General features: G+C 37.7%; 1 protein-coding gene across 1 annotated transcript in view; it reads left to right on the top strand.

The window, feature by feature from the left end:
• Nucleotides 1-1,808: 1,808 nt before the first annotated feature.
• Nucleotides 1,809-11,301, top strand: part of LOC110163324 (citron Rho-interacting kinase) — a 65,780-nt gene continuing 56,287 nt past the window's right edge. Inside the window, exon 1 of the mRNA XM_055161495.1 lies at nucleotides 1,809-1,940. Within this exon, the coding sequence (XP_055017470.1) occupies nucleotides 1,809-1,940 (132 nt within the window). The remainder of the gene's footprint in view (nucleotides 1,941-11,301) is intronic.

The raw sequence follows: 11,301 nt of genomic DNA, 5'->3' as shown, positions 1-11,301 counted from the left end.
TAGGCAAGCTGTATTTATGAGGACTCATTTTCATAATATTTATATTTATATACTCAGTCAATCTGAAATGTTAATAACCCTCAAACCTGGATATTTAAGAAAGTAAAAGTGAAGTGAATTATTTCTCAGCTAAATGAAAAATTAATTATTAAGTATTTTAATTTGTAAGAATAGTAAACAACTATATTAAACTAAATTTACAAATACATCTCTAACATTTCCAAAAAAAAAAAAAAAGTCAGTGACCAATGTAGCTACCCTTCTTCTCAATAATGGTCATAAGCCTTCCATTCATGGAGTCTGTCAGGTTCTTGATCTGTTGACAATCAACTTTTTGAGCAGCAGCAACCACAACCTCCCAGACGCTGTTTAGAGAGGTGTACTGGTTTCCTTCATCGTAAATCTCTTGTTTAAGAAGGGACCACAAGATCTCAATAGGGTTTAAGTCAAGTGGGGAAGGAGGTCATGTCATTATTTTTTCATCTTTAAGGCCTTTACTGACTAGCCACACAGTGGAGTAATTCGATGCATGTGATGGACCATTGTCCTGCATAAAAATCATGGTCCTCTTAAAAGATGCAGACTTTTTCCTGTACCACTGCTTGAAGAAAGTGTTTTCTAAAAACTGGCAGTAGGTTTTCGAGTTAATTTTGAGTACCATTTTCAACCCGAAAAGGTCCAACAAGCTCATTTTAATAATACCAGCTTGTACCAGTACCCCACCTCCACCTTGCTGGCGTCTGAGTTGAAGTGGAGCTCTGTGCCCATTACTGATCCAGCCACAGGCCCATCCATCTGGTCTGTCAAGAGTCACTCTCTTCTCATCAGTCCATAAAACCTTTGAAAAATCTGTCTTCAGATATTTCTTGGCCCAGTTTTGATGTTTCAGCTTGTTTCTTCAGTGGTGGTCAGGTTTCAACCTTCTTTTCCTTGGCCATGTCTCTGAGTACTGAACACCTTGTACTTTTTGGGCACTCCAGGTTGTTTGCAGTTCTGGACTATGACAGCGCTGGAGGAAAATGGATTCCTGGTAGCTTCATGATTGATTCTTCTCAAATCTCTTGCAGTTAATTTGCCTCTTTTTTACTCAACACCTTTCTTGCAACACTATTGAGTACTTGCAACAAAAGTTTGATGGTTCTCTGATCACTTCCCAATATCTTTCCAATTTCAAAAGTGCTGCATCCCTCTGAAGACTTTTTACAATTTTTGATTGTTCAGAGTCATTTAAATGTATTTTTTGGCCCATTTTGCCTGAGGAAAGGAAGCTGCCTACTAATTCTTTATACCTTGATATAAGGTGTTGATCTCCTTTGGCCACACCCTCCCTTGTTAGACAAATACACATCACTTCACTTGAAATGTTTAAATCCAATAAGAATTCAAGTTTAAACAGCTTGGAATTGGAGAATATGTGTAAAATGATATGGTCAAAATACCCACTTGCCAAATAATTGTGCACACAGTGTATAATTTCTATGAAATAGAACCAAAAAGCCAAGTGGTTAGTAAAAAACAACTTCCAATGATGTATATGTATACTAGTATGTATTGCAAGATAATGTCAATACTTGAGGTCCGTATTGTGCATTAGTCACTGATTTGGATCTAATCTAAAACTAACTAAAAAATAACACTACTACATTAAGAGTGCAAATGAAATCTGAATTGTTATCGAATCCCGTGGAGTTTGCATGTTCTCCCTAGGTGTGGGTGGTTTTTATGCACAAAGGTGTGGCTTGATGCACCAGATCAGCCAAATGAAGATTGAAATAGAGCAGATGGTAGAATAAAAGGTCAACCAAAACATGGAGAGGGTGAAGGAAAAGATAGTTCTCAAGAAAACTATCAAGACATTCAAGCAGACCCTTCTGGAGAATAAGACTAGTCTCAAAGCCACAGTGGAGCATCTGCAGCACAAGGAGAAGGAGGACAGAGCTGTGGAAGAGGATTGCCAAATGAGAGATGAGAGTTGGCCAAATGAGAGAAGAAGAATTAGTCCAATGCTCTGGAGGAGGAGATAAGTGCTTTGAAGGAGGAGCTAGGAGGAACACACAAGGAGAGCATGCATCTGGAGGAGAAGGGTTCATCTCCTGGAAGAAGAAAAAATGGTACAGAAGGATAGTTTCATGTTCTACTTAAAGGTGCACTATGTAACTTTTTGGTGGTTGTCAGTCACCTGCTTTTTTCCATAGAAATGCCATTGATCTGCCTGGAATCTTCCACAGTATGACATGAAACAGCTCTACCTTACATTTATTAAATTACAGGTGGTTTTATAGCCCAAAAAACCTAGAAAAGAAGGCATTCTGACTGTGAGTTGCCCTCTTCACAGATCTGACTGGTAACTTGGTCTGGTTTGGTCTCCTTGAAGATAGAAAGGACTAATGCCATACTGTGAAACATTCCTGACAAAGCCATAACATCTCCATGGAGAAACGCATTTGCAAGATGCTCCACCAGAAAAGTTACAAAATGTACCTTTAAACCACATGCACCTGTTATCTGCAATTCAGAAATAAGGCATAAACAAAATGCAAAACTGTCTTTGAGGGCTATTTTATAAATTTTAATAGTACAATGTGTATCTAATTTACTATAATAATAGTTGGAGTTTCCTTCAGTTTCACAGCAAAGAAAAGTAGGTCTAGAGTCTCCTACCTCAAGGACAGACAAATGCTGCTGTTGTTGTTGGGTTCTGTGGATTTCTTAAGTTTTTACAAACATTTTACAACACTTTTATTTCTTCCAGCTCAATTTTGGACACCCAGTCGATTAAAATTTTGGTTAATTTTGATAACTTTAACCACAAATATGCACTTCTATTAGATAGGCAAGGCACAGTTTATCTCGCCTTCTCAAGTCTTTGTATTGTTTGTGCCAGTTTTAAGCCTTGATAAACGGAGGAGGTTGTATCAGGAAGAGCATCTGACATAACCTAAACAAAATCAGTGAGCAACTTTAGTGTGGTCTCTTTTATAGAAATGCAGTGAACAATTCATATACCAGTTCAGTAAAAGCATATGTGATTTCTGGTGTGATTCTGATGTGAGAGATAGAGACTGCTGCTGCCGCTGCATATTCTCAAGTGTCATTCTCCCAATAGCCCCTTCAGGAGCCCACGCTGGTCCTACTCATCACTTTGCTTTGGAGATAATGACGGACTGAGATATTGAAGCGGTAACGCGCTTTGAATTATCACCTATCATGTCTGTCTTTTATACTCGACCCTAAAATGCTAACTTTGCAGCTATGGGTCATACTGATTGGCACACATGAGAAAGAACTGTCTTGTTCAAATCTGGGGCAATCAACATCCGACTGGTAAAAGGCAAAACTACATCATAATAAGATATCATTCAGTTGTGATTCATTTAGTTATTACTCATACGATTACAACAATATATAGTCATTTTATGTCTTCCTTAAAGGTGCACTGTGCAACTGGGCTTTTATGTTGGTTGGGCGTCCGTCACCTGCTTGTTTCTATGGAGATGCCATAGCTCTGCCTGAAATGTTCCACAGTATAACATTAAACAGTTCTAGCTTACATTTATTCAATTAAAGGTGGTTTTATATCTCAAAAATACCTAGAAAAACAGGCATTGTGACTCTGAGTGGAGTCGCCTCGCCACAGATCTGACCTGTAACGTGGTCTGGTTTGGTCTCTATGGTGATAGAAAGGTTTAATAGCACCATACTGTGAAACATTTCAGACAAAGCAATAACATCTCCAGGAAGATAAGCATTTAATGGACTCTCCACTAGAAAAAGTTATGCACCTTTAACTGCAGAAACAAGTGGATAAATAATTACTTATTACTAGAGAATTAACCTGGCATAATTTCCTGGTACTTTAGATGAGCTGATTTGACTGGTCCATCTAATTTAATGTTAACTCAAAATGTTTTCAGTTTTTTATTTAGACCAGCTAAAAATCTTGTACAAATCCAACATAAGTTGCGTTGGTTGGAATTTTAACTCCCCTACAGTGACTATTCCTAACATTGTAACATTAAGTTGTGTGGCTGCACAAAGCTTGGAATAGCCAGTGCCCAATATAATGTGTGGGAGTTCTAATCTTTTATTAGAAAAATAACAGAAAGATCTCATTTTGCTCTACAGCGTCCATATTTTTTTCTGTACGCCGATTTGAAGCCAATGTTTTAAAAATATTCTCAGTTTTGTATAAGCATTTTCCTCTGCAGTCTAAATTTATTAGGAAACATGGAGAACATAAAAATGGGAGATCCAAGAAAGCACAGTTTCTATACTAAATGGTGACTACCATCTTTGCCTAAATGATTGCTTATGTTTTATTTAGTAGTCTCATTGCAGTCCTTGTTTTTACTCAACATAGTTTGGGTTTAGTTCAAATCCTGGGTTATTTTTCCTGGTAATTTTTATTTCATGAAGTAGTGGCAATTGAGAGACACAACAATAGTTCAATATAAATAATTACACCACAATCAATCACATTCAATAGCCTGTACCTGATTTTGAACCATGAGTCAGGAACATTTTTTAGTTTTAACTGCTAACTCTAGTCTCATGCAATTGTTACTACATTGTTCTCATAAATCTGTGCCCACTGTGACTATTTCACACTTTTGATATTGCACAATTCACTGCATAATGTAAAGGGTATTTATCTTAACTAGAAGAAATTAAAGTGCATTTCCTTTAATTCATACTAGTAGGTTTAAGTACACTGTCTGAGCATAAGTACAAGGCATAAATAGGTAACAAACTGTGAACTTTTCAGTAAGGGGGCAACTGTGTTTACTGACTGCAATTGTAAGGTGCACATACAGCAGCTTTTTCTAATGAGATAAATAATTCTATCTAACATATGTTGTTGACATGACAACAGCAAAAGATTCAAGGGCTTTCAAGTATGTGAAATGCTTTTGTCAATAATCTGTGCCACTACAACAATGTGATTCAGAGCTGCCCACGGTGCGTACAGTAACCCAGGGCCCGAATGTAGAGCAACACCATGACTGGGACACAACCTCTCGCCTCCTCCTCAACAAATCTGACTCACCGTCCAAATCATTATCCAACCAACTAAATGACTACTCCGGTCACACAAGCAATGTTCCGGCACTATTTTCTGGCTGGCAGTGTATCAGGTGTTAAGACTATTTTACCATTTCATTAAAAAAAGATTAGCAGAATTGTGAATGTGTAGACAAACAACAAATGTCTGAAATAGTTGGATGAAGACAGCAAAGCAGAAGACAATGTTCCCTGGTTGGCAACATCTTCTGTGCTGCATGTGTTTATCAAACTGCAAAACGGAAGTTGCACAATGTGGATTGTTTGGTCAATTGTTTATTTACAATTTAAAGGTCCTATTTTACGCAAAATTGACGCTTGTGAACTTTAAGCCCCATTGTAATGCTGTTACCTCATCAAAAGCATACATAGTGGTGCATTTTGTTTCATTCACACATGTTTGAGTAATCCTGGATTCTCCAAAGTTCAAAATGCTCTGTTTCACCTTGTGATGTCATGAACCTGAAGTTTTCAATTTAACAGCTACCTTATACCATTTGTTCAGTAGAGAAATGGGTGAAATTATCCAACTGATTCTAGTGAAAATGTATGGAGGAAAAAAAAAAAGAAAAAGTGGAGCTTCCTGTATTATCACATGACATCACATGGTGGAACAGAGTGTTTTTCTGTTTGAGAGAAGAACTCAGCCTAAATCTACAGGATTTGTGTGTTAAACATGTGTGGATGAACCAAATCACAATTCCAGGTATTTGTGATGAAGAAACAACATTATAACATAGATCAGAAAATACTGTAATACAGGTCCTTTTAGTATGCAAGAACTAGTTCAATGAGGGCTAAGACAGAAGATAACCAGGACAGGATTAATATCTTTTTGCCAGTTAAACCCAGACTAAACCAAGGCTAAACACAGGCTAAACCAAGTCTGCTCCTGGTAAGCTGTCCCAGCGACACTGAAGGATGTGTCAAATGCAGAGGACAAATTTCCTTATGGCAATAATACCTTAACCTTAAACTCAGACTAAATCTGGACTGCATGTTTAAATGTAGTGTCATTTTAACCAGGAATAAATAACAAATTTCCCAAGATTAACTGAAGTCTAAAAGATAAAAAGGATGTATAGACCAAACCAATGCTAAAACAGGACAAAACCAAAACTGACTTTTATTTTTCACTGAATAATCAAACATAGACTAAACTTCTAGGACTTAACATGTGCTAACATAAACAAGGGCCACCATCTTGAATAACTAGATGCGTTCCTGTGGTTTGAATGAGCTCAGAGTCATCTCCAGTTATCTGTGGCTGCTCAGGGGGAGATGGTGATTAGGGGGGAGGGCCTAGCTGCATGGGCTGTTAGCTCACATCATTATGGGCCGTGAACCTGCACTTTTGGAGAAACGCAGCAAGATCCAACTCCATCTGCTGTTGCATTCTGTGGAGCACATGCACTTTATTAGTGAGTTAGCAGAAGTGGGCCTAGCTTGATCCTCCTTCTGTCTGAGATAGTCAGGCAGTTGTTTTTCCATGACTTTAAGTGAACAATGTACCTGGACAAAAACTGACCTTCCTGGAAAACAAATGCAAATGCTGCTTTGTCTGCCTTTTTTGAAACACTTAACCGACTTCTACTACTACTGCTACTACTACGACTATTCTAATCTATTTATCTATCTATCTATAAAAAAGACTTGCAGTATAAAAATAAATAAAGAATATCAACCAAAATCCTGACCTGTACTTTGACCCAACCGTGTGTGGACCCTGACTGTGCCCTCCAGATGGGACCCCACATGTATGCAGTGTTATTTTCCGGGACACAGATGAACAGACCGTGTGCCAAGTAGAGAAGATCACCTGATTTTACCCTCTCGTCTGACACCGCGCTCTGCTTAACTACTCATGATCTGACACCTGCTTTCACACTGCACTGGGAAACTGCTGTTGAGGATTGGTCATATTCAAGATAATAGCTCCAAATTACTTCACCACATAAGCCATAGCTACTTTCTTCTGAACAAGGAGTATTCTAGGGATAGATGGAAGCAACTGACACCTCTCATGTGGTGTCAATTGATCGTGCATTCATGCTGTGGTTGGGTTTGTGTAATCCCTCAGTTATCCAGGTAGAGATGTATTGATTGTAAAAACTCTTATCCATTTGACAGAATTCAACCTTTTTTGCAATGTTGAGGGTTTGTGGCCCACAGCAATGTTATGGTTTAGTCTTAGTTTAAACCTTAAGACTTGTCTTGGATTTAAAAAAAATCTAAGACCTTCTTTGGTCCAATGAGGTTAATTTGGTCTTCCGATAATTTATGTTATTAGGTTATTTTTTCAGACCAAGAGTTTGTTTTCATGCCTGACAGTTTCGATTGCTCACTAGCAGTCTAGAGTGGTTACTAGAGGTGGCACGGTTCATGAAAAGAAAACAAAAAAAACGTTCGGTTCGCTTGTCACGGTTTGGGACATGTGCGTACCGTACGGTTTCCACAGTTCACAGCTTGCACATTGTAGCCTCGTGCCCGTATGTGCTGCAGGGCCCTTAACCTTGCAGCCAAGAGCACAATCTCACTAAACCAAGTATCCCGACTCCTGAGGAGGGTTTGGAAGGTGGTAACATTTTTTCATTGAAGCACAACAGCTGCCTATGTCCAATAATAATGTCCAATAATAATGTGTCAAGCCAAATTCAGTTTGTGCATGATTACATTACTAACTATAATTTTATAACTTTTTTAATGCTGTATCCTAAATTGTTGATAATTAAGCTAACATAGCACATGATGAAGTATATTTCTGGAGATTAAAGATTAAAAAGAAAAATTGACAAGAACCATACCGAACCAAAAACTGCAACCTTAAACCGCAATACGAACCAAACCGTGAATTTTGTGAACCGTGCCACCCCTAGTGGTTATGTGATGTTGGTGTGACGCATCCGGTCAGCTGATTTATATAAGTTTTGGTGCTGCCTTCCTACCTAAAGGGGACTATAAACCGGGATGAGAGGGCTGATATATCGGTTGGCCATTATATTTACACTCTTTAATGTATCTGCTGACGGTTTCAGAGGTCTCAGAGGACAATATTTAATTTGGCTGACCTGCTGTCTAAAGAATAGCCATAATGCTCTATTAGAGCACTTATGTATGAAGAGATAACAGTACAAAATGTGACACTGCTCTTTAAAAGGTTAAAAAACAAGGGCGTGTGTAAGTTTGCAGTTGTATTAAACTGAAATAGCATAATGTAGGGAATAATCAGAATCAAGTAAATGGCAGAGCTTATCAGCCATTGGTTTATCTGGAGTCTAAATGATTGGTATCAGCTTGAGCCATAAAAAAAACATATCGGTCAATCTCTAATAAGATTTGAGGAAAACCTGTATGTTGCTCCTAATTGAATTAGCAAGAAGCCATGTCTTTTCAGTTCTGCAGTGTTTGTTGTGATTTTACTTAAAAATTTCTTCTGCCTCCTCTTTTTAACAACTGTATCATTTAGTGTGTTTAAACTCTCACACTGATGGATAAAAATGATACCTCGAGCCAGATATGTTGGCAGGCAGTGATAAGTTTAATCCAAAAATCTTTAGAGACATGTGGAGAGGAAAAGCAGAAAAAGCAAGCTGAAATTCAATCAAACTTGATGATGATGATCACTATTACTACTCCTTTTTTTTTTTTTTTTGCAGGAAGAGAAGAAGATAAAACATGAAAAATAGAAAGCACTATAGTGATGTTACTGGGGTTGAGCGCGTTACTGAGGGGATGAGTGGGAGGTGATGCTTTAAATAGACATTTTGTGTGTGTGGGTCTTTTTCTGCTTCTCTCTCCATCACAAAAGATGCCAAATATATCCAGCGGTGGTTAAGGAGGCACCACACGCGGGCTATTTATAGCATCAGCACGACGCGTGATGAGTACAGATCTGGACAAAAGCAAAAAACTGCAGCATTGCTTAGCAACAGATATCAGATATGTAATAGTGAGACATGTTGGCATTGTGTACTTCTATTGTGCTTTTGGGCAAGAAACATTACTCATCTTGTGTGTGTGATTTGTTACCTGGAGAGGCTGAGAATGAGTGAAAGAAAATTGGAATTGTAAAGGAAAAGAAACAGACAACATTTTACAGATACTCGTATTCAGGGGTGAATGCTCTTTCACTGAACCACACAATCTCTATGTGCTATTGGAGGAGTGAATTAATATCCCTTTCTGTATCTCAAAATTCAATTCATTTAATTTTTGTTCTGGTTCTTTGTATAACTTTAAAGGTGCAATGCGTAACTTTTCTGTTGGGGGTTTGCCACTTGATTGTCCCCCATGAGATGTTATTGCCTGGAATGTTCCAAACTACACTTATTTATTTGCATTTATTCAATTACAGGTGTTTTTATTGCTCAAATACGTACAAAAACATGAAGTGTAATGTGAGCTTGTGATGTTGTCTCCATGGAGATAGATATGTTTAATGCCGTACTTTAGAACATTATAGGCAAAGCAATAAAACCTACACATAGACCCTTACACAGTGCATCTTTAAAATTGAAATAGCCTTTCTTTTGTTAATTAAGCTCAATGTTAGACAGATGATATTTACAGCCATTGTGGAGAGCTTGAACACAAATTATTATATAGTATTATCAGTATCATTATGCAGTATTTCATAATCTAATTTCCATCTAATGTTTTTTGATCTACTGCATTATTAACAGATTGATGTGACCAGTTCCTGTCAGGGCCTTATTAGGGCTCTTTTATATGAGGGCTTTGGATTGGCTCTTCACCCGAGTGCCTGCTCCTGGTTTACTGTGCCACTGAGTCTCACTATATGTTTCTATTATCTTCCCTTTCTCACAGATAAGGGACTGGAGCACTCTGCATTGTAAATAAGACCATCTTGTTCTACACAACCAGAGTCCTTTGTAAAAGACTAAACAGAGGGAGTCCACAGACCATGTCCCAGGTAAGACTTTATCCATTGTGGGCTACATTTTTATTATCAACGAGGTGTTATTGCTTTGCCTGTATTGTTCTACTGTATGAACATTAAAGGGCCCATATTACACTGTTTTCTGATCTATGTTATAATGTTGTTTTCTCAAATTTATGGAGTTGGGATTTGTTTCATTCATATGTTTATCACACAAACCCTGCATATTTAGGCTGAGTTCTTCTCTCAAACAGAAAACAATCTCTTCCATGTTGTGATGTCATGTGGTAATACAGGAAGCACTCCACTGTGTTTTTGAACTCCATACACCTTCACTAGAATCATTTGGATAATTTTAGACCTGGAATTGCTCATCTCAACGGATCTAAAGTTAAAAAGGAGTTTTTAACTTGAAAACTACTACTACATGACATCCCAAGGTGGAACAGAGCATTTTGTGGTTTTGGAGCTGTAGACAGACTAATAATGCAGGGTTGTTCAGACATGTGTGAATGAAACGAAACACAACTCTAAGTATGTTTTTAATGAGGTCATAACATTATAACACTCCTTAAAGCTCTCAAGAGACATTTGTGAAGAAGTATTTTGTGTAATATAGGACCTTTAATCTATCATTCAATGAAAGGAGCTTGTATTGCTCAAAAATATATGCACTACATACTTGCCGTGAGCTCTTCACATAACTGCTTGTTTCCCTGGAAATAGATAAGTTTAATACCATATTATGAAACATTTACAGCAATGCATAACATCTCTATGGTGTTGTTAAACTGTAGCATGACATGTTTAGATATATAACTGTTATTATACAATTTCTAATGATAAACTATAGCATTTTTCTTTAGCCTCTCATGTTAGACAGACCCAGACACATGGCATACTGCTGTGAGCATGTCTTGTATGTTGTGAATATGGTGACTGGGTGTGAGTGGTGCTATACACTAAGTGCTGTGTGACTGTGCTCCTCCTGCTGTTTCTCTGTGGCTCCTTTTGCTCCTAATGCTTTAATGGCACTGGCTTAATTCTATCAGAGTGACATCTGCCACTACTCCTCTGTCCTAGCCTGGACAAACACATAAACATGCTGCAGGGAAAAAAACAATACTACTGTTCTGGGAATTTCAACTGTCTTGGACCATAGAAGGGATAGGATATATTGTATTAGAGCTGTAACAAAGTGACCTGGCATAGTTTTAACTAAATACTCGCAGTTCATAGTTATGTTTAAGGATGTCACAATATCAAATTGTACAGTTCACTTCTTGCTTTACTTACTTACTCTGAGAAAAAAAAAACATCACAATTTTATCATTTTACTG

Source organism: Boleophthalmus pectinirostris, unplaced genomic scaffold (assembly GCF_026225935.1).
Source record: "Boleophthalmus pectinirostris isolate CB_2022bp ecotype Guang Dong unplaced genomic scaffold, ASM2622593v1 HiC_scaffold_4, whole genome shotgun sequence".
Lineage (NCBI taxonomy): Eukaryota > Metazoa > Chordata > Actinopteri > Gobiiformes > Gobiidae > Boleophthalmus > Boleophthalmus pectinirostris.
The sequence above is the reverse complement of the archived record's forward strand: the minus strand, read 5'-3'. Positions and strand labels throughout refer to the sequence as shown.